The sequence below is a fragment of the Diplotaxodon limnothrissa genome, linkage group LG5 (assembly GCF_057381915.1).
Source record: "Diplotaxodon limnothrissa isolate DT_005_m linkage group LG5, D_limnothrissa_male_GT1.1, whole genome shotgun sequence".
NCBI lineage: Eukaryota > Metazoa > Chordata > Actinopteri > Cichliformes > Cichlidae > Diplotaxodon > Diplotaxodon limnothrissa.
In genome coordinates, this window is record NC_140600.1 from 1,767,314 (window position 1) to 1,791,090 (window position 23,777).

Consider the following 23,777-nt stretch of genomic DNA (forward strand, 5'->3'; position numbering starts at 1 on the left):
GTTTAAACACAAGATTAATATTTACTTCATTTAATCATAATCATCTTAGTTTCACACACATCATTTTCTCATGGTGATTGTTGCCCAACTTGGCGAACCAGTGATTTGCCTTACGCCCTGCGGTGTGAGGACAAAAAAGGTACACACACACATACAGCCAAAAATCTGACTTTGAAGGAAAAACTATATCTTGATGGTTAATAGCTCACATTGGTCGACAAAAAAGAAGCAGAACAAACAAAGAGAGGTATAATTCTGCGTTTCTTAATATCTATTTGAATGTTGCTTGTTTTTGAAGATGCTATAAAGTCTGTTTGCATTTTCAGTGAGCTCAGCATTTATCTGTTCTCATCAGAGAAGTATGAGCTCAAAGTTTATGCTCCAGGTGAGGCTTGAACTCACAACCTCGGCATAGCTCAGCCCAATACTGTCATATAAGTACCGCACGCTAACCGATTGCGCCACTGGAGCACATGCACAAAGATTTTATTCCTTTCTCCCTTCATTCAACTGGTCTATTGGAAAAAAGGGGGGACAGTAACCGCTTGCTCAGTCATTCATAGAAAGAATACTTTACACTATACTATATTGCCACAAATCTCATGCTTGTAGTCTATGTACTATATATAAGATCCATGGATAGATCCATGCATTAATATATGTGGGAAATCAGTCTTTTTTTCTATACATCTATCTTACAAATGTTTTTTCAGTCTGTACACGTTTGTTTCAGGTCATTTCTGTTTCCTTTTTCATATTTCCCTTTTATTCTTTAATTTTTGTAGTTTTTAGTGTATTTTACCTAATAGATATGGAACTAATGGATAAAGAATTTAACCATGTGGCAATAAAGGCTTTGTATCCCTGTATTTTACCCCTGTATCCTGAACTCCTATTTTACCAAACTAAAATAGATTAAAGAAAACTGAAGTCTGTGTGTACTTCTTTTCATGTAAGTGAAATGTGCTTCTCTGCTATACTGTTTTCTAATAATGTGTTAGCAGCAATTAACTATACTAATGGCCCTAACGGCACACATTTCATTGCTATACTCACTTCCTTGGCTCTAACTTTTTGAGTGACATAAATGTTGATTAGCCTTCAGTATGATTAGCTCGCTACCACCGCAATTTTCTTGCCCGTCATATCAATACTTCAATGTTTTTAACACTAACCTTTGACAGATTTAATTACAGTATTGATGCAAGTCAAGCAGAACCTTGGTAGCCATAACAATGATTGGTCAAATCCTGGTAGGTGGTTGGCTTCTGTAGTTCTTGGTAGTGGAAAAGCATATGATTCCTTATTTACTAAGAATTAGCCAAAGATACTGATTGAATTCATTTCCCTCCACAATTCCAGCAGTGGTGCTGCCGGGATAGAGAGACAGTACAGGAAAGCTGCAATAAAAGAAAAAGGAAAAAAGAAAGGAAAAAAAATCCTGCTGCTAGACACAGCTAGCTCATAGCTTCGCCCTGCTAAGAAGCATGTGTGCATCTCCAGAAGTTGAGTAACGAGAGTAAAGACGGCCAGCCATGGACAAACAGATCAGAATCAGAATCAGAATCAGAATACTTTATTGATCCCTGGGGGAAATTATTTTTTGTTACAGTGCTCCATTTTAAACCAACATTAAGACAAGACAGACAATACGCTAACTAAGAATAGTACAATATATACATATATATACATACATACATACATAAGTCACTTATAAATAAATATTTGGAAAAGAAACATGTGTAGCTGTAGCAGCAAACAGTGTGTTAAGTGGATGCGTTGTACAGGGAGATGGCCACAGGCAGGAAAGATTTCCTGTGTGGTTCAGTGGTGCATCATGGGTAATCTCAGTCTCTCACTGAACGAGCTCCTGTGACTGACCAGCATGTCATGGAGTGGGTGGGAGGTGTTATCCAACATTGTCTTTATCTTGGACAGCATCCGCCTCTCCGACACCACCTTGAGGGAGTCCAGCTCCATCCCCACAACATTGCTGGCCTTACGGATCAGTTTATTAAGTCTGTTGGCATCTGCGACCCTCAGCCTGCTCCCCCAGCATGCAACAGCATAGAGGATCGCACTGGCCACCACAGACTCATAGATTAAATAGATTAAATTTGAGATTAAATCTGCTCGGCTATTTTGAAAATAGCTTCTAACTGGTTCCTCCTTTTGCAGGATGGCTTCTCGGGGATAAGGCCATCACGCAGTCCAACAACAACAATTTTTAATCACCAATTTATCATCATCTGATGTGTCTCTGACTAGAGTAGGTGGCACTCATGGGGATCATTTTTTGTGGAAGAAAATCCTTTTGACCCAAAAAACATCCTTTTTAGATTATCAGATGCTGCCAACACCACGACTTCATGTGAAAGCACCTGATTTATCTGATCACCAGCTTTGCTTAGTTAGGTCAGGGTGGCTTTGCCCTTTGACCATTGTTCTCTTGCAGCTGGAGTACACCCTGAACCAGCTTTTGGAGAACAGGCTCTATGATCTTTGCCTCTGCTTCTCTTTTCTTGTAGGGCTTATTGTCCATCCTGGTTGTGTCAACTGGGACACCATTTTGGATCTCTGTTAGCCCACTAACTAACATTCTTCCAGGCTTCCTTTTGGCTTCCAAGCTTCTTCTGTTGTTGTGGCAGTTGTGCAGCTGCCTATAGTCTTGCCACAATCTTCACCCTAAACTCTGTCAGTGCATCTGTCATTGGGCATAGTCTAGTTCAGTTAAACTATTTTCTTCTACCAGAGTTACGTCATTATGGCCATTCTGATTAGTAATGTTCCCATTGTGCTGGAGTCTCTAGATCTCTAGCAGCTTTCTTCTGTTAATACTACAGCACTGAGCTGCCATGTGTTACTTGGTCAGCGTGAATGTTGGTCTTGCGTGCCCATCATCTGATGCAGATCTTGTTCGTCTGGCTAATCTCTAAGTTGATGTGTCTCTTGTGCATATGCTGAATTAAGAATGAGGCTAGTTGCAAAAAGCAATTTGAGCGCTTGGTTATGAGTAGAAACATGCTGTCCATGTCAATGTTCTAATCAGCCAACCACACTGCAACACCTCAATGCCTTTAGACATGTAGGCATGGTCAAGATTTTCTACTGACTTTTAAACTCAGAGTCGGTATGGGAAAGGGTCAATTAAGTGACCTTGAACATGGCACAATTCTTGTTGCCAGGATGTGACCAAGTTTCAGGCAGAAAATCAGCTATTGGCTAACCAGTCAGTCAGTGACAATGTGTGGTTGACAATGAGTAGAACACCACAGCTGTGACAGATGAGGTGTTGCCAGGAGACAGCAACATCAGGAAAAAGAAGAAGAAAACAAAAGTACCAGAAATTTGAATTTAGCAGATTCTAGGCAAAACATCAGAGGTCTTTGTCCAGAAGAGTGTGTAACACTAATGTGTCTGTAATACTCTAAGACAGAGCTTGGGCCCACCCCCTGGGGGGGGGGTGCAGAGCCATTGCAAGGGGGGTGCGGTGGGGGTGCGGTATGAACAGGGGAAAAAAAAGAATGCTTGGACACTGCTAGCATAATGGACAGGTTTTTGAGGGGGTGCCCAAACAAACGCTAAGCAGGAGATGAAGCATCGCTGAATATGTTTCCAAACCAACTTCCTTCCAAGCCAAAGACTAGAAAATATGATGAAACATATCTTCCCTTTGGCTTGTGCCAAGGTAGGTCTCCCTGCAGAATTGGTTTTCCCCACGTCGGGAGCAGCGCTGGGCTCTCCAAATCACAGACAAACAGGATCCCACATTCTTGAATTTTAGTTCACAAACACTTGTTGTAATGACTAACTACTCCTGACATTTTAGAGATGTTTGCTCTTTATACAGTAAAGTTACAGCGGGATACAAATAACATCAGGCTGATCCTGACACGATTTGTTCCCTCGGTTCAAATCACGGACAAACAGGATCCCACAGCTGTTTATGTTTTTAAACCCATTTTGCACAGAGAGACATGTTTTGAAAAATGCATTGATTGCAGTGTTGAATATTATAAGATGAGATAACCTTTATTAGTCCCACACGTGGGAAATTTGTTTGTTACCACACAGAAAAAAAACAACTACACGTAAAATAATGACACCGTGACGCCTCTGCCTTTGTAAATGGAGGGACAATAACTGCGTGTAAAACCTGCAGACAGTCAGATTAACAGTGTTTTGTCTCTATCTGCCATTCTGCAATTCATCTCATGTAAACAATAACGTGGCCACAGCGTGACGTGAAAAAAGGCACATACCTTTGACGTTGTGTGACGAACTCTGTATTCCTCGTCCACACGGAAACGCAAAACAGGAGTTTTTAAAAAATCTCCTTTGTCTGTGATTGGAAACGCCGTTTATGTGGACGAAACAGCTGCGTTTTCAAAAATTCCCGTGTAGGTGTGGACGTAGCGTAAAAGAGTTAGTAGTGTATTTTATTTCTACCTGTAATTTATTGCAGATTACTTGTATTTGCTTAATTGTTTACTAAATGTTTTAGGTGTGAAATAAACCGCAATGGAGCAAAATATGGGCGTGTGGAGGATGTGTTTGTGCTGGGGGGCAACATTTGTCTTGTAAAACCAAGGGGGGCGTAGCAAAAAAAGTTTGGGAACCACTGCTCTAAGATCAAAACGTGCTTCACCCAATTTTGATGCAAAAGAGCTCACTGCTTTGGACCAGTAGGTTTGACTACGTACAGGAGAGGCAAACTGAATGAGACTCAGGCAACTGCGAGTTTTGAAAACGCCGGCTTTTGTATTTTACTCACCCAGAAAACAAAAGAAAGAAAATGACAAACATACAAAAACATTACAAATAAAAGGCTCTCTTTTTTGGTACCAGTATTTTCCTCAGTAACAACCCTGACGTACAATCACAGTAATCACTTTAAAAAAAAACAACTTTACCTGCGTGCACCCTTCTAAATGTACAAAGTTCACGTTCAAAATGACCCACAATCTCAATTACCAAAATCCAGGGAGTCCAGGGAGATGTGTGTGAAGAAGGGGCAGTGTTGGGGAGTAACGGAATACATGTACCGCCGTTACGTATTTAAAATACAAAATATGAGTAACTGTATTCCGTTACAGTTACCGTTTAAAAAGGTGGTATTCAGAATACAGTTACTTTGTTGAAATAAATGGATTACACTGCGGTACTTTCCTGTTTCATTCTGTCGCGGGTCAGGACTGTTTGGGTTTTGTTTGACAGCTACGTGCTGTTGTTACAGGCGGCAGCGTTACGGTTGCCATGGTTACAGGGCGACGCTCTCTCTCTCTCTGCGACTGTGTGTTTCCTGGGTGAGAGAGCGCCTTGTTGTTGTTGTTGTTGTGCTAAGCTAACAGGCAGAATGCTACAAGCATAGCTCTAAAGAATGCAGCATCATGGGCAGTGTAGTCCGTGTTGCAGGGAGAATGGACTGCCATACACGTTATGGGTCTGTAAGCGCGAGGAGGGAGAAAAAGGGGAGTGGAAAGGTACGAGTTGTCATCGAGGAAAAACGGGAGCTGGAAGCATGTAAATATAATAATAACCACTTCAGCCAAGAAGAGAGCCTGACGAGCCCAGTTGTAAGTAAGCTATTAAGACTCGACTGTACACCGTGTTCGTGTTTTCCTCCGAAAACAATAAGCTCCGTTGGAGCAGCCTTTCAACGCCTCTCTCTGTCTCTCGCAAGAAAAGTTGACCCACACAACAAAGTAAAGCTATTTTTCGGCTACGAGCCGACAGGGACCCCGCCGTATTAGTCAGAGGTCCCTTTACTACAGTTCGGAGTCGCGGACCTTCAGTAATAGTAATAAATCACACAGCAATAGTACATTCACGTTGTTGTAAAAAGCATGATAATATATTAAGTAATCCAAAGTATTCAGAATACGTTACTGTCATTGAGTAACGTAACGGAATACGTTACAGAATACATTTTGGGGCATGTATTCTGTATTCTGTAATGGAATACATTTTAAAAGTAACCTTCCCAACACTGAGAAGGGGAACAGTAAGCTCAAAGTGGCGTGGTGTGTTTTTTTTTTTTGTTGCAGCTGGCCTACCACACTCTGCTGTGCAGCACAGAACAAAGTCAATTGGTCCGTCAACGGGGTTGGCTCGCCATCGATTACAGGATCCGTTGCAATGCATCAAAAGGAAGACACAAAGGAAAACAAAAAAACCTGACCTGTCAACTACAGTGTCATAGGACATATTAAGTTCTCATATAATCACAGTCCACTATCACCTAAGATGTATTATTTGCAGCGTTACCCATGTTACAAATTGAAAATAAAGAATAAAACACACAATCTGTGCATCGGTTTCAAATGCTTTTTTTTTCAGTACATTGAATAAAGTTTTCCACAAAGTATTTCTAAACAATTTCCCAATAAACACTAGACAAACATTTTGCTCGCAAAGAACTCATGAAAATGCAGATAAACAATGAACTATTAAAACACTTTGCTCACCGATCTCAGAAAAGAAAGGCGGAGCAGCGCGAGATGGCGCAGGAATGATGAAATGGCGTCGTCTTTAACTCCCGACCTTCCTCGACCAAACAATGTAAAAGGAACCAGCTAGTTACTTGACTTAGCAGTACATATACCATAAAACGATCTTTCATAAGCAGTAAATGCTAACTCTTCCGTTTCTATTGTTTTTTTTTCCATACCTCGTTTCAGTGAATCTCCATGTCTTTTTCCTCGCTAGCGTGCTCATGGAGGATTTTCAAGAGAGGAGAAAAGCCTGCGCTCTCTCAGACGGAGATGGCGGGCGAGGCCCTGCACCCTGTTTCAGCAGCTCATTGGCTTAGAGCAACTCACGTCTACCTCAGAGCAGTTAACGCTTTAACTGCTGCACCTATGGCTTATTCACTATAAACCGAGTGTAACTGCTAAGATTAATGGTCTTTTTTTCATTTTGGTATATTTTATGCAAGCCATCGTTAATTATGGGTTACTAGTGCAGTCCTCAACTCTTGAAAGTCTCTAAACCCTTAAACTCCCAGGCCTTTTGTAGAACTTCAGAAACACAAATGTTGTGATGGGAGAGCCATTAGCTGCAATGAGCTGCGGCCCGCAGTTCGCTACTAGCCTTTCGGCGGTGTTCGGGGGAAGGAGGCTCTTCTGGGAGCTGGAGTCCACGAGAAAACGTCTCCCGGAGCACGAGTCCTCTATGAAGAGCAGCCTTTCTGTATTGCCAGCGATCACGGCTGCTATGGCACGCTGGCAGGTCCGTTTCCCTGGACCGTGAAAGCGCAGGGCGGCAGGCAGCGACATGCTTTGGCACCAAAACGCTGATGGTAGAAACAGATGGTAGCAATCCCTGCCGTCAGCAAAGGGGCGGATGCTCCGGGGGAGACAGGTGGAGGCATGGAAGGTGCCACCGGGGGCGTGGACGTCGAAAGTGCAGCTAGCCAGAAGAATACGATCCGCTTCTTCAGCCAGGGAGCAATAATCCTTCGCAGCCAGAAGCGGGGAGTTGGCGAGGACAGCTCTCATGGCAGCCGGCAGTTGGCGGAGGAAGAGGTGGGCGAAGAGGAAATCCCCGTCATCCGGGCCGAGCAATGACAGCATGTTCTCCATGAGCTCGAGAGCCGTATCGCCACCCAGGCTTGACCGGGTGAGAAGCTTTTTGGCTCGTTCTGCGTCGGAGAGGGCATAGCGCCGAAGAAGCAGCTCTTTAAGGGCGGCGTATTTCCCTAAGGCGGGTGGGTCCTGGAGGAGGCTCATCGCACGACGGGTGGCCAGCGGGTCGAGCGAGGTCACCACATGGTGATACTTCGTGTCGTCAGCCGAGATGCCGCGAAGGGTGAACTAAGCCTCCACGTGCACGAACCACAATGGGGGATCGTGGAGCCAAAAGTCCGGCGGTTTTAGCGCCACAGCAAACGTAGCTGCAGCAGGGGGTGGAGGACCGGTGGCCGCTGACGCATCCATAGCGGAGTCTGCGTTATCCTCGGCCCATAGCATGCTCGAGTCAGGGGTCACCAATGTGGAGGTAAGCATGGACGACACGGAGCACTTAGTTCTCACTCCTGCTTTATTCCTCTCCACACTTCAACTGAACACATCGCGCCACAAAACACAGCAACACACTTCCTCAACACTAGGTGTGAGTGGAGCCCTCTAGTGGTCCACCACAAGACAAGTGATGGTGTCCTGGGGTATTATGTGGCAAATGCCAATCCACAGTTTTAGGCAGAAAGCACAGAGCTTGTTAAAGGAAATCAGGCCCTTGGTACCCACATGGAGTCTGTTTCTGATTCACTGGTCAGAGACACATAAGTGGCATGCTGGAGGTAATTTTGTAGCTCTATCGTGCTCATCCTATTCCTCCTTGCAATAAGGGGCAGATACCAGTCATGCTGTTTGGTTAAAGACCTTCCCCTCTCAGAGCAGGCTACAGATCACAACTTCATTCACTTCCTCTTACAAAGCTATTCACAATAAAACATGATACTTGTAAAAATGAACCATATGAAATGCAAATGCTTTTTTAAATTTATTACAAACATTGTACTCCTTTTTTTTAAAAAAACCCAGTTTTTTTCTAAATACTTTAAGCATTAGTATTTTACATTGTTACACTGAGTTCAACGTTTTTAAGATTTCAACTAATTTTAATAAATTACAGTTTTAATCTGGTTATAAAGAAGTTAATTAACATCAATAAATAAACAGTTTTAAAAAAGGATAATGCAAACAACAACAACAACAATCCACATGTGCTGAATAAATCAACAGGCTAACACATATTAAAATGACCTGTATTCATATGTATCATAATGATGATATTCATAAACAAAATCTATTTATTCATTTTATACATTTCCTGTACCTGTCACATAAATCCACATGACTTCCAGTCCCAATTTCAAATGTTGAACATCATATTGATGTCCAAGTTGGGTCATGGTTGGATGTCAGAATTGTGGACCTAGTCCAGAATTGGTCACGGATGACAATCGTCTATCTGACGTCCAATGTTGAGTGGGTCTGATCACTAACGTGAGGAGTTTTATTGACCTATTTAATGAAGGAAATGTAGAAATATTTCTTATGGAACGCCAGGACTGACATAATGAATTAATTAAATACACCATTAAATAATTAATTAAATGTGTCATTAATTAATTAAAATGGAAAATAATTAATTAAATACTTATTTACGACACATTTAATTAATTAATTATTAACAGTTTTAATTAATTATTTAATGATGTATTTATTTAATTCATTTTGGCACTATTGTCCCCTTCATGTCTCACCTTGAAATCATTTTGTCTGTCAGCCTCACTCATCAAACTAAGAGGGCAGGGCTAATGCTGCCACTGCAGCTTCTCTAACATTTGATTGGTTGCCGTGCAAAGTAAGTCAAGACAGGTCGATCCTAGATAATCGATTGCTTGTGTGGACTTGGGGCAGCCAGGTATCCCAGAATGCATTTCAAATCACAGGCAGCAGTGGTGGTGGTGTAGTTTTAAAATACCCCGTTTTTCTGTCACCAACTACATTTTTAATAGTGTTTTAGCCACGAATGTCGCGCCGTAATCTTCACGTCTGGTCAGGTTGTCAACATAGAACATGTTTACAAAAGTACTCAGATGTTTTCAGAGATGTCACTAGCTCTGCTAACAGTCGGCATGCAGAGTGCACCGAGCTCACAGCCCCGGTGTTCCAGCTGTATTTTTTTTGTTTGACTTTTGGGGGGAAGGGGGGTTAACCGGTTTGTTTACATATTCCACTCTCCGTGTTCCACATGTTGCATTCGCAGATTCTCATTTTCACCGAACGATCGTCTCTTTCCGCCTGGTCTTTTGTCTCTGTGCTTCTGTAACATAAAGAACGAGCTGACATTTTTCTCACGACACCAGCTATCAGCTCAACAGGCCCTCAGTTCACCTGCATGCACCCTCCTCCTCACCTGTCAGCTGTTTAACACCTGGTGCTAATTCAACAAACACACCCACTTTACCTGGTGATAGTCACAGTTTAACTGGGCAGCCGGTGCTCGATATAACGCAATGTTGGCGCATTTTTCTGCACAAGAAAAGTAAATATAGTTTTTTTTCCCCCGAGCGCATTGCTGCTGGAGCTCATTTCCCAACAGAGCACTTTATAAGCCAACCCACTTTATCAGCGGCTGATGTCCAATCACCGGCACACAGTGTTATGTGACAGCTGTGTGCAGGCAGGAAAAGGACCCAAAGGGCAGACTCTGGAGACAGACATGAACTCAAAAAACAGCTTTAATGCTGAACTCAAAAGGGTAACAAAACTGAGAATACAAAATAAGCTTACGCAGACAGAACACGCCGCAAGATGAGGGTAGATAAGGGTAGATCGCGACACAGACCAAAGAGAACACAGGGCTAATATACACAGAGGAGCAATCAAGGAATGAGAGACAGGAAGGAAACACAGCTGGGTCAAATCAGGGCTGACGAGACAAAGGAAGCAAAACCAGACCCATTAACATGAGACACGGACTTTCAAAGTACAACAGGAAACATAACACAGAGACGCGGACTTGACAAGGGGATACAGCTGACAGGGGAGACAGAGCAACTAGAGAACACAGAGACATAAACCATAAGACAGAACTCTAACAAAGAAACCAAAGACTAGTGAGGGTAGGGGCGTAGATCGACTGGTAAATTTAGAGCTTTGCTTTTACACTCAGCTCTCTCTTCACCACAACAGACCAGTACAGCATCCACATCACTGCAGCTGCTGCACCAATCCGTCTGCCCATCTCCCGCTCCCTTCTCCCATCACTTGTGAACAAGACCCCGAGATACTTAAACTCCTCCACTTGGGGCAGAGTCTCGTCCCTGACCCGGAGGGGGCACTGCACCCTTTTCCGGCTGAGGACCATGGCCTCAGATTTGGAGGTGCTGATTCTCACTCCCACCGCTTCACACTCAGCTGTGAACTGTTCCAAGGCGAGCTGGAGGCCCTCACCTGATGAAGCCAGCAGGACCACATCATCTGCAAAAAGCAGGGATGAGATCCTGAGACCACCAAAGCGAAAGCCCTCCGCCAGTTGGCTACGCCTAGAAATATTCTGTCCATAAAAATTATGAACAGAATCGGTGACAAAGGGCAGCCCTAGCAGAACCCATCACCCACCAGGAACAAGTCTGACTTCTTGCCGGCTTTGCAGACCAAGCTCTTGCAACGGTTGTGTAAGGACTGAATGGGCCAGACACCCCATACTCCCGGAGCACCCCCCACAGGACCCCCTGAGGGACACGGTTGAATGCCTTCTCCAAGTCCACAAAGCACATGTAGACTGGTTGGGCAAACTCCCATGCACCCTCGAGTATCCTTGAGAGCATAAAGAGCTGGTCCAGTGTTCCACGACCAGGAGGAAAACCGCATTGTTCCTCCTGTATCTGAGGTTTGACTAACGGATGGACTCTCCTCTCCAGCACCCTGGTGTAACGCGGTAAAGGACCTCTGCTGGCATATGCTACAACTCTGTTTTTTCCATCCTGCTCTTGATACAGCACCGCACCAAGACCTGTGGGACTGGCATCAGTGTGGAGTGTGTATGGTTTTCTGGGATCAGCAAATGCCAGAAACGGGGCAGAAGTAAGTTTGTCAATTATGGACTCAAAAGCTTGCTGACACATTTGCGTCCATCGTCCTCCAAATGGCTCTTTGGAGTTGAGGTAATTTTCTGGCTTTATAGTTGGTCTCAGTTTCTTCTGGGAAGGTGGAAGGTGATTGTTTGCAAACTGAGTTTGCGGTAGTCAATACAAAGACGTACACTGCCGTTCTTTTTACGCGCAACCACAATTGGAGAGGCAAATGGTGAGTCGGATTCTCTGATAACTCCAGAGTCAAGAAGTTTTTGCAGGGGTTTCCTTACAGCATCAAGATCTTGAGGATGAAATGGTCGTGGTCTTTGCTTGGTCTTTGGAGGTAAGCGGATGGTCGTTCACCTGGATTTTGAAGAATATTTAAGTATTGAGCATACAATTCGTCACCATCTTGAACTGTTCCAAAAGCTGAGTCAAGTACACGTAGTATGACTGAAGGCAATGTGTTGGGGCTTAGACCTTTACCAAATCAGCAGCAGGTGACAATAGGCTCTCTATAATACATCTGGTGATGTGTAGAGCTGACAAACTGGGGTCGGCAAGCAGTAGATCAATTTGGGAACGCCATGATTCAAAATCTGCTTCACTACTTGGCTTAGGAATCCTTCCTGAAAAAGCACAGAGACGTAGTGAAGTTGTGGCGCTCATGTCTGGGTTTCGGACCACATGCTCAACAACAACCCTTTGTATTTGTGGTGGATTGAGATCATGTGCTGTGAGTGATACTCTTGGAGTTGGTCCAATCTGGCTTTGACGGGGTCGTGCCCCGTGCTGGTCAGTGGAAACCGGTCTGAAAGGAGGTGAAGACAATTGCTGCTGCTCCAGTTCCCTTTCTTCTTCCTCTACTCCATTGTCCTCATTTAAGTAACGAGGTATAAGTACGCAAGTAATCAAGAATTTCGTTATCAGCTTTTGTGTTAGACACACCGGAGATCATCACAGACTGTGATATATTTATGCCAGAAAGTGCAACTGAATCCATTTTTGAATTTCAGCAAAAACAAAGCAATTAAGAAAAGAAAAATTCACACACAAAGGCTCCTGGCTGGCTCACCACTTGTAACGCGGTAAAGGACCAGGGCGCCTGACTGCAGCTTCATAGAAAATGAGCAATCAGAAGTAGTTTTGTCTATGGAGCCTGAGTGTGTGAATAAAACACAGGAAACCAAAATAGAGCTCAAAAGTATATATATTATGTTTGTTATGAGAAATATATAGACAGATGTACAAAAAAAAAATATATATATATGCATATATATATATATCACAAACAAAAATAATGTTGACAATACAGAACAGCTTATTAGGTTCCAAAAGGAGGTGGGATGAGGTTTAGTCCAGTATGTGATCACTTTAGTTTCATTGACCTGTGACAGGTCATGTGTCAACAGTTCAGTTTAGTCCAAAGGTTCGCAAGTCCTACCGCAATGCAGCGGTGGTCGGGTGGCTCGCCATCCCGCGCTGATCAGGGCTGATCACGGGGAAAAAAAACCTGACCGTTGAGTCGATTGAGAGAGGGTGTAAAGGTGAATGAATCGGCCGGGTTATTGCACGCTGTCAACTGGTATGTAGTCTGTAATTTGTCAATATCTGACAAGAACGCCAACCACAGGCACAACAGCAGCCAGGGGAGCAGGGAACATGCAGCTGATTGACCCGGAACTTATACAGGGTTCATTCCTGCCACAATAAAGGGATTGGCGGAAGTGGGGTCAGACGTTACCGTGGTTACACTGGTGACCAGTGTTGGGCAATTAATTTTATAGTTTGTGACAAAGTGGGTGAGAAGACCATTTGTCTACATTCTTAGTTAACATTCTTGCTTTGATTTAACCATATTTCACATGTAATCTGCAACAGGCAAACATCTACTATCCCGGGTTTGTTTATGTTCTGCACTTTTACAGATTATATAATATAACATCTTGGTTTAAATCAATCCCTACAAGTTTGTTAAGTTAACATGTTCTTTATTTCAACTGTTAATTTGTATTGTTTAGAACTTACCTTATCTACCTGTCTTCCAGAAACAAAAGGAGGAAATGTAGTTTTACTTCCTGCTTTATAGCTTCTGGGTTCATCTGAGGTCACAGGAAGAGACCAAGTGCAGGAGGGGAAGAACTCTTATGATTTAATAAAGTTGATTTTAGAGGGTTCATAAAGAAATAGATTTATTGTTGTAATATGTATTGATTACACCACAGAGTTTATGTTGCCAGTAAAGAGGAGTAGTAGAGGATTGAATATAATCATGTTCATCTTACCTACTGAATGGAATAGCCCAGAGGAGAAATTGTTTGGTTAAGTGGACGATTTAAGCAGAAGAACTCAGGTGTTTCACGAGAAAGGTTCAGGTCAGTGTAGCTGTGTGCAGTTTGACTTTAATTTCCGTTGATTTAAGTTCAGTTATGTTTATTTGAACTGAGTTAATTATAGACTTGAGTTTCTTTTTTATTTCTTTGTAAATATTGTTTGGGTCACAAAATGGTGAATAAATCACTTGCTACACTGGACAGCATCAGTCTCCTGCATTCCTCCGCTTAAGTCAAGTCCTACCACATAGTTACTTATTCAAAAAAGTAACCGAGTTTTGCAAACAACAAAGTTTTTTGCAGCTGTTTTGTTGTAAAGGCTCACCTTCTAGCACATTCACTTCACCAGATGCACCTTGTTTCTTTTCCTCACCTTTGATTGGGTGTGGTGCTTGGCCTTAATTAAATCCTCTGTTTGCGGTTTACAAGCCATTCCCCAAACACATCAGCAACATGAGCAGTTCCCAGTGATTGATCCAGCAACATGTCAATCACCCTCTCAGCCCCCCCCAGGTTAGCCGTCACTCTGGTGAAGTTCTGGCTGCTAGCCCTCCTTTCCCTAATTCAACAATATTAGATGCTGCAGTTCCTTCAAGTGGTTTGCCTAGACCAGTTTTTCCGACACCAGATGAGACTCCTTTTAATTTCCTGGCCACGCCACTGCAAGGTCCCCACCAGATTTCATGTGTTCAACCTGCTGTTCCTCTAGATGAAGACCCCGCTCAACCTCTCGTTTGCATTCCAGAACCAAGGCAGCACCCTCCTGTAAAGCAGCAACCAGCTACATCTGATGGTTTGCATGCACAAAAACCTTCGGTACCCATTACTGCTAGTTCTAGTCACCCTGTTAGCACTAGAACACATGTGTATAAACTTGAGGGTCCTTCTTTCCCAGACCTTACCAGAGAAGATGAAATCCAGTATAGGCTGTTACGAATGGCCCTTACTAACCTGCTTGACCCTCATGAGACAGAGCATTTCAAATATCATGTCCTTCTTGATCATCTGAAAGTAGACCAAGCTAAACGGTTAGCTATTTCCTTTTCCTATGCTCCTGACCCATACACTCAAGCCATCAAAGCCCTTGATGAGCGTTATGGGCAACCAAGACAGCTAGCATTGAAAGAGCTAAAGAATATACTGGAGCTTCCTCCTATCAGAGCAGGTGATGGTCGGACTCTGGATAACTTTGCTCTTCATGTGCAAGCTTTAGTTGGTTTGCTTAGCACTATGGGTGATCAAGGACGGACAGAACTAAATTGTGGCTCCCATGTCGATCGCCTACTTGAAAAGTTGCCCGCAGAGCATTCCAGTCGCTTCAAACGGCACATTTACAGGGAACAAGGAGATATGACGTATGACTTACCTTTGTTCTCATCCTGGTTGCAAATTGAATGCAAGTGTCAACCAAGAAAGGACAGTCGTGTTTCATCCTTTAACCAGCCACGACCTGCCCATAAGTACACCTCTCCACTCACAACAATATTACATGGGACAAATGCATCCGATCCTGTACAGGCAGCACAACCCATCATAATGACTAAGGCAAGATGTGCATATTGCTGCTCACCTGAACATCACATTAGTAAGTGTCCCGAGTTCATTCAGAAGACAAAGGATGAGAAAATAAACTGGATAAAAGCAAACAAACGGTGTTGGCGTTGTGCTAGGACTCATCAGGCCGCAAAGTGTGATCTGAGGAAAGCATGTGCCACCTGCATGGAAAGACATCTACAGATCCTATGTGATGTAAATAAGAGATCTAAAACTGAAACTAATCCTGTAGTGAGGACACTACACTTTGATAGACCTAATGATTGTCCCAGTGTCCTTTTAAAGGTTGTGAAAGTGCTCCTGCGAAATGGCAAAAGAACTCTTGAAACATATGCAGTACTTGATGATGGCTCCCAGCGTACCATTCTTCTGACATCAGCTGCACAGCATCTCAACCTAACTGGGGAAGCAGAGAGATTATCACTTAGAACGGTCCGTCAAGAAGTTGAAACTATTCAAGGTTCTTCCGTAAGTTTCAAAATCTCACCCATCGCACATCCAGAGAAAACATACACAATTAATAATGCCTTCGCTACAAGTCACTTAGCACTTTCAGACCACACCTACCCCGTATCCTCTCTTCAACGGAGATACAAGCATCTTCAAGGTATCCCATTAACCTTTACTAACAAAGCAGCTCCACTACTGCTCATAGGCTCTGATCATACCCACCTTATTACGCCTATTGCACCAGTTAGACATGGACCATTTGGATCTCCTGCAGCAGTCAAAACCCGCTTAGGGTGGACACTCCAAGGTCCAATCACAGACTTCCAACCCCAGAGCAGTTCCACGCATGCCCAATGTTTATTCACATCTTCCAGTTCAGGTTCAGGAGAACCGCTCCAGCACATCCTTGTGTCCGCTGATGGCTCCGAATTCATTCAGCCACTTCATACTCTACCATCAGCAGTACCTATGTCGTCACCGGCAGTGCCACTATCACCAGTTCCACCGCCTGTGGCTGCCATTCCGCCAGTGGTCAGGGCGCTGCCTGCTCCTGCATCACCTGGTCCTGCCTCTGCCAAGCCCCGTACATTGCCCCCAGCACCTGCAAAACTGCCCAACGGTCTGCAGGTCTGGGCCTGCCGCTGCATCCCAGGTGGTTGGCATTTGGACCTGCTTTGCCGCCACCGCTGGCTACATGGTCGGCCCCCTGAACTGTCTAGCCTGCATTGTCGACCTCTAGGTCGACCCCCTGGACCTATAGTAGACCTGTAGCATGTCTGATTCTTCTGCCCCCGCTTTGTGAAAGGAGCATCTCTGATCCTTTGAACATATTTCTCAGTAGAAATATGGGGGCGGCTGTTGTAAAGGCTCACCTTCTAGCACATTCACTTCACCAGATGCACCTTGTTTCTTTTCCTCACCTTTGATTGGGTGTGGTGCTTGGCCTTAATTGCACTCACCTGTCACACATTATATGTCACACAGTATATAAGGACTGCACTCACCTACCCCTCACTCTTTCTTCACTCCCACATGGGGCGGCAGCTGAGGTGAGTTTCTCTTTGAGTCTCCTGAGTTCATGTATCATTTTGAGTTACTTAAATCATACTTTATGTCCTTTTTAGAGAGAGCAGTCCATGTGTGTCTTTCTTTCCTTCCTTCTTTGCCTTATTGATTTGAGTTGAGAATAAAAGGAGAACCCTGAGAATAATTCTGAATTAGATGGCTGCTTTTTCTTATTCTAACCGGATGAGCCCATGATGCTGATTGCTTCAGCCCTGAACCTTCCTTCCTTCAAAACATGTTTACCTAAAAATGCAGCCAAGGCATTTTAAACTATTTCAAACTATTTACAGAACAATCAGCTGTTCTGCATCAAATTATTTGTGCCGCTCCAAAAAATAATTTCTGTCCACTATGAGATGAAGGAGAACAACAGCCTGATACCTGCAGGCCTGACAACAGCAGACGTATCACTGCTGTAACACCTGTAACACTCAGCAGGCGCCTCATTGTTCTGACACACACAACAAAACTGTTGACTACACTACACACTAACTACACACTAACTACACACTAACTACACAAGATTTGTGCAAAACGTCACAAATCTCTCACATCTCAAAACACCGCCGTCACTCCTTTTTTTTTTTTTTTTTTTTTTTTTTCCCTGCCTGTCCCGTTTGGCTCTTTTGCATCAGAATTGTTGTCTAAAGGCAAAGAAAGAGGCCCAACGGATTTACTTTACCAAATTGTCAATCCCAGCCTTGCCGTAATGGTCCATTTGATTCACCTTTTATTGTTTATTTTATTTTCATTTACTGAATACGGGACAGACTTGACTGGGGGAAAGAAGGGGAGAAAGAAAGAGGGAAAGAGAAACAGCTGAGAAGAGGGACGGGGGAGAAGGGCAAAAGACAAAAACCAACAGAATGAGCAGAAAAAAAAAGAAATAAAAAATGCATATATCAATCACCTGGATCACCTGCTGAGAAAGAAAAAAGAAAACAAGCAGAAGAGAACAAGAGTAATAGAATAAACAACATCACAATGATCTATGGGAATATGACAGTAAATACTAAATATTAAACATTATTGTGCAGCACATAAGATCAACAGAACACAATGTGCTTTGAGGTAGGAGCCAAAAAGGGTGTAGTTTGTGTGTGTGATCACCCGTGTGTACACCTGTGAGCATGGACGCGCTTGTTTTTTTAAAAGGTTCCTTCATGTAATGATCTGGTAGAGGGTGTGGGGGGGCCACAGCCCCGCCCTCCAGGGCATGAAGCAGGTATGGAGGAGATCAAGACTCCAGACATCCAGAGGCCCCCAGAACACAAGAGACCAAGGAAGCCCAACAGAGGGGCAGCCGCGCCACTGTCCCAGTAAGAGCTGAGGAGAGTCCCAGATGAGGGCTCACTCAGCAGCCGCGGAGCAGAAGCCAGGGGGAGTTGCAGTGACGCGCCCGTGAGCTCCGCCGGCAGCCAGCCGTGCCTGAGTGACCGAGCCCCAGGCCGAGAGGCCGGGGGCACCCCACCTCCGAAGTGGCCCGAGCGAGCCCCAGGCTCCAGGCCCCGATAAGCGGCCGCCAAGGAGTGAGCCGGTGTGTACCTGAACGCCCATCCCCGGACACAAAGAACCACCAACGCACCGATGTCTGAGGGAGTCCGCCACTGGCAGGGGAAGTGGTGGTAGGGGGAGATAGGCCTCCAAACCTTGGAGGGCCTGAGATGTCCCCAGAGAGGTGGCGCCTGACACCCAACCTGACATATAGACACAGACATACAGGCACACACAGACACAAACATCCATTACACAAACATCCATTCCCACCCTCATGCTCACGTGGAGACAGACATAAAGAGACGCTGTACACATGATCACACTCCCCAAGCGTACTCTACAAACCGGGTCTAGGTACCCTTGCCCCTGGAGGGGGAACTGCACCCAGACCCAGGTGGTGTTACCCTCTTCCCTGCGGTGGGGGGAGGCAGACCGCCCCGACTCCGCAGCAGCAGGGAGGCCCCACACTCCAGACCGCAGTCGGACGGCCAACTCCTCCTCCTAGCCCCCCCGCTCCAGCAGGTCGCAGAGAATGGGGGTGAGAGAAGACTCCAAACCTCCCTCCACCCGCTCATTGTAGTGTTGATGCATGTGTGTTCTAAGGTGCATTTAAAACCCAGGAGGGCATGGAGCTACCTGCCAGAGAGCAGCAGGTAAGCGCATGGTCCCTCCTGCTAGCCCTCAATGTCTACGTGTATTTAACCTTGAGAGGTGGGCAACGACGCCAGGGGTGGGGTGTACACCCTGACGGTACTTTGGATTCCGTGTATCGTGCCCACCCCCAAGATCCTATATGTATGTGTAATGAGAGTGTGAGTAATGTGAATGTCTAAGTTGTGGGATAAAATTGAGGCAGAGGCAGCCAGCCGCCGTCACTCCTAAAACGTCCCCCCTCCCTAAACAACTAAATGTCATGTTTTGATTGGTCAACATGGGACATTTTTTGACCAATAGGAAAGGGCGGGGTTTTTTGGTTTTGTTTTTGCTCACAGGCGGAGAGTGATTTCCAGCGTTTTTCTTATAAAACGCAGTTTTTACCGTTTCTTCCCGCAGTAAATATAAACAACGACAGTATTCAGGAAGAAAACCAAACATTGCAGATATTTTTATCATAACTCTGGTCACAATTTAAAAACTGGTATAAAGTCCACACTTTTTCCATCAATTCTTCCGTCTGTCCTGCTCAGATCTCCAGTGGTTGTAGTCGTTGTCATTAACGTGGCTTCACTCCACATCAGCCGCTTTGCTCGCTAAAACACCGGTGTGGGCGCATAAGGACGCTGTCATAGCCTGTCAGCGATGTTGATTAGCTGCGTATATACGAATGTGAATCGCGTGATTGGCTGGACTGTGGGATAAGGTGGCATCGTTCTAATCCCATACTGGAGCAGCCAGTCACTGACTGACACTGCCAAACAGAATTATTAATGTATTTACTGTAATTTCAATTCAGGTTAGATTTTTTTTTGTGCACAACGCAGATTTTTTTCTGCGCAGAGACGTGCCAGCAGTGCGCAATTGGCCACTGGGAAAAACGGGATTTTGAAATAAAGACTGACTTTGAAAAAAGGTCATTTTGGAATAAAAACGGCTGGAAATAAATAAAATGCCTCAGGAATAATCTCTATTATTGTGAAAAATAATGACCATGAAATAATATTTCACAATAATAAGTAAATTTATATAGCAGAATGTAATATATTTCACAATAATGAGCATTTTTTTGTGTTCCGTGATTTCACAATATCATTCTCACATTACATATCTGTGTCTTATTTATTCACATAGTTATTTATTTCATCTTGACCTATTTATTTATTTAATTTTGAACACTTTGGAGTTCCATACTGCGGGGGTTACAGCTGTACAGCTGTGTACCAGGCCTGCGCTTTGTCGGTGCTAATAACAGCTCGATTGCTTGGGAGGCGAGTGGGTCTATCCCACGCTTTGCCCTGAGACTGGGCTGGGCAGACATTTCCGAAATTATCGAAGCACTTTTGCAAAGAGGCTGTATCTTGACAAACCGACCAGATATCTAAGATTAAACCGCTACATTCTCAGCTAAAAAATATTAAAGCGGTATTTGGTGACACACAAACAGGGTTTTTCAAAGTTCAGTTCTGTTCGTTTCCACATGCCGGTTGTTGGTGTGCAGAAACGCCTTTTAAAAACAACGGCCACCAGGCCAAAGCAATGGTTTTGACTCGATCAGTGTTAACCCCGCCCCCTGGGTTTGATGGGTGAGGCTGACAGATAAAATAAATTCATGGTGAGACCTGAAGGAATCAAGTGTGCCAAAATGAATGAATTAAATACACCATTAAATAATTATTTAAATGTGTCAATAATTAATTAATTAAATGTGTCAAAAATATTTATTTATTTAATTAATTATTTCCCGTTTTAATTAATTATTTTCAATTTCAATTAATTATTGACACATTTAAATAATTATTTAATGGTGTATTTAATTCATTCATTACGGCGGTCCTAGCGTTCTATAATTTCAAGGCTTTGTTAATTTTGTTTGAATAACCACGGTCGCTGCACTCATTCCAAGACAAACCTGAGGCGGAGGTGCAATCCTTTAATTGTGAACACACACCGAAGCTGTGGAGATGGAACATCTCTAATTATCTGTGCGTGTGCTCAGAGTGCGCGCTTCCTCCCCGGCGCTAGGATCCAGAGGACTGACCGCTCTCTCTCTCTCTCTGGCCGTTTGAAGCGTGTAGCAGAGTAGGGCTCGCTTGTTACTTGGTGGATGGGTGGAGGGATGAAAGCTACCCTCCCCGCTGCTCCAGCGCCGACTGTTCTCTGTCCCTGTGCCTAGACAGCGCTACCTCCACCGCCGCAGCCACACAAGCCAGAGAACGCTTTGAGGAGCTGCGTGCACACGCACACGCGCGCTTTCCCGGAGACACCAGCGTCCGCGCGAGTGGTATGATAAGAAGGGAATAGTGTGGACCTCTGTGGGTCCGTCCGCCTGCATCTTGCCTGCTGCGCGGTCACTGAGTGGACGGTGAGGACGGAGAGTCAACAGTTGTTCGTGGGTGCTGTATGCATGTGGACGCGCACATCCCTGCCATGTGGACACTACTGCGGTCGTGCTGTTGCTGGATTTTACCTCTGGTGTTTGCAGCCTTCGTGCTCCGTGGGGCCCACAGTCATCCCGGTAAGTTTCATCCGCACACGTCCAACACGGGCTTTCTGTTCCACACACGACCACAATTATTCACTGAATAATTGTCTGTCTCTGGTCCGTGACCTGTTTGTGTCCCTTCACGCACACTCCTAGCACAGCGTTACAACCCCGCGCTCCGTCTGCTGGAGGAACTCGGTTCACCTGTCCACACCAGCAGAGTGGGCTCGGTTTGGCTTGGATGTGATGATGTGATGGCTTGTTACCTGCCGGCTCACCCTGGAGCGAGACAGTGGGGCTGTGACGCGTTCACACAGCCCCACTGCAGTGAGGCTCTAATCTGTGTGGGGGAGGCAGACCTGATGTCTGTGTTTGGGCTGACACTAGACCCACAGCACCTGATTGTAACACTGCACGCCTGCTTTACAGTGAACGGTGGAAAATGTCCTGCTCTGTCTTTTTATTAGGCCTCTCCAGCTGTTCTATGAGGCAATTTTACCCTCACCTCCAACACCGGACCTAAACCCTTCACTTGACAAGTGTGTGATCACATTCAGAAATAAAGCCCACAAATCGAATTTGACCTTGACCACGCTGCACTCTTTCAACTGTGGAAGATGCTGCAAATAGACATTCAACACTTTCCGGGCTGTCAGCCCAACAGAAGCTATAGATGTGTAATTACCACCCACTCAGCCACAAAAGGCTCACACGTATTCCACTCGTATGCAGTAATATCTAACAAAGCAACGAGCCTTTGTTGTTTGCAGGCGTTCAGCACCAGAAGGTGTACCTACGTTTGAAAGATGTTGGATAATGGTATATGCCGATACGTACCTGTATCATGGGATGTCAACAAAGGCATTTCCTGTGGCACGCTTGGATGCTGTAGTGTCAAGGAAGGGCCCACAGTGTGCAGGTAACATGACAAAGAAGAAGCCAGCGGCCACATTCAAAGTGCAGCATTTATGCTGTGTTGAGTCACATCCCCGTAATGCTATGGGTGAACACACATTTTTCACATAACCTGCCATGAGAAGAAAACCACTGACCCCATTGGGCCCTTTACCTTACAGTAAACTCTGTTTGGCTCCCAGACCCCCACCCTGAGGAGCCAGGCTGATGTAGAAGTCCTGTGGCCGTCTGTGGATATGACACGTTTTCAGAGCTGCTAGTTAAAAAAGAATAGACTGAAATAGCCTTTTATTATCATTGTACGTGTACAGTGAAATTGTGGGTGCTCATGCACATTATTAGACAGCAGCAAATGACAAGCAGGAGAAATATAGTAGAAATAGTAGAAAAGCACACAATTGAGAACAAAATAGTTGCAAAGTGCTCAGACGTAGTGCAAAGAAAAGAGTCCATGTGTGAGTTGCCCGAGTGATGAGGTTTACTGAGACTATGGCTCAGATTGGTAAGGTGTGTGGGAGTGTCAGTGGTAGACAGTATTAGCCTACTTTCAAGCTCAACTACATTAGCTCTGATGTGTCAGATATCACAAAACACACTCACGGGAGAGTTTCTGGGACTGCTGTACTGAGCAGTAGCGTGCCTTTGCTCGAACAAACCGTACCAGTGCTAGTGACACTTTGGGAGCGACTGACGGATTTTCAGACGTAGAAAGTTAAAGTTTATCTCAGACGCTCATGTCAATCACAATCTGATCACAGATCCGGAGAAAAGCAGAGTGCAGGGAGAGTGAGAGGGACCCACTGACCCACTGGTGGAGAACGTATACTTGGACTCCTTGAAAACACAAAGATTCAGTTTCTGCTCAGAGGAAATACTGAAGCTAAAAAAAGAAAGTCTCAGGGTGTGTGACATCTGGCCAGGAAACGTATTTATCCGACAAAAGTCAAAATTAGCTGCGTGATGCTTTGTCTTCTCAAACATAATAACTCGTCCTGCAATCACAAACCGTCTCCTTTTTGTGGATCTAAGGATGGAGCGTGTGAAAATGTGCACAGTGCTAATATGTTTCTGTCTGTTCTCTGTCTCTGCTTGACCGGCTCTCCACTCAGACCCATGCAGCTGTCATGATAGTGAGCCCAAGGTGGCGGCTCGCTGTCGAATGGCTGACAGATGCAGTAGAAACAGAGACGAGCTGCTGTCCTGCTGGGTATCGGCATTGACAGCCTCTGGCTTGCTT

The 23,777-nt window shown here is 44.7% G+C and overlaps 1 protein-coding gene and 1 non-coding gene across 2 annotated transcripts in view; one reads left to right on the plus strand and one right to left on the minus strand.

Annotated features, from left to right (window-relative positions):
• Window positions 1-377: 377 nt before the first annotated feature.
• trnai-uau (transfer RNA isoleucine (anticodon UAU)) lies at window positions 378-471 on the minus strand. Its single transcript has 2 exons — window positions 434-471; window positions 378-413 (listed from the first exon to the last, which is right to left on the minus strand). It is a non-coding gene; the product is annotated as a tRNA-Ile (tRNA).
• Window positions 472-21,543: 21,072 nt separating this feature from the next.
• LOC146631427 (receptor-type tyrosine-protein phosphatase gamma-like) overlaps window positions 21,544-23,777 on the plus strand; it is a 368,587-nt gene continuing 366,353 nt past the window's right edge. Inside the window, exon 1 of the mRNA XM_085354812.1 lies at window positions 21,544-21,658. Coding sequence (XP_085210938.1) covers window positions 21,544-21,658 — 115 coding nt within the window. The remainder of the gene's footprint in view (window positions 21,659-23,777) is intronic.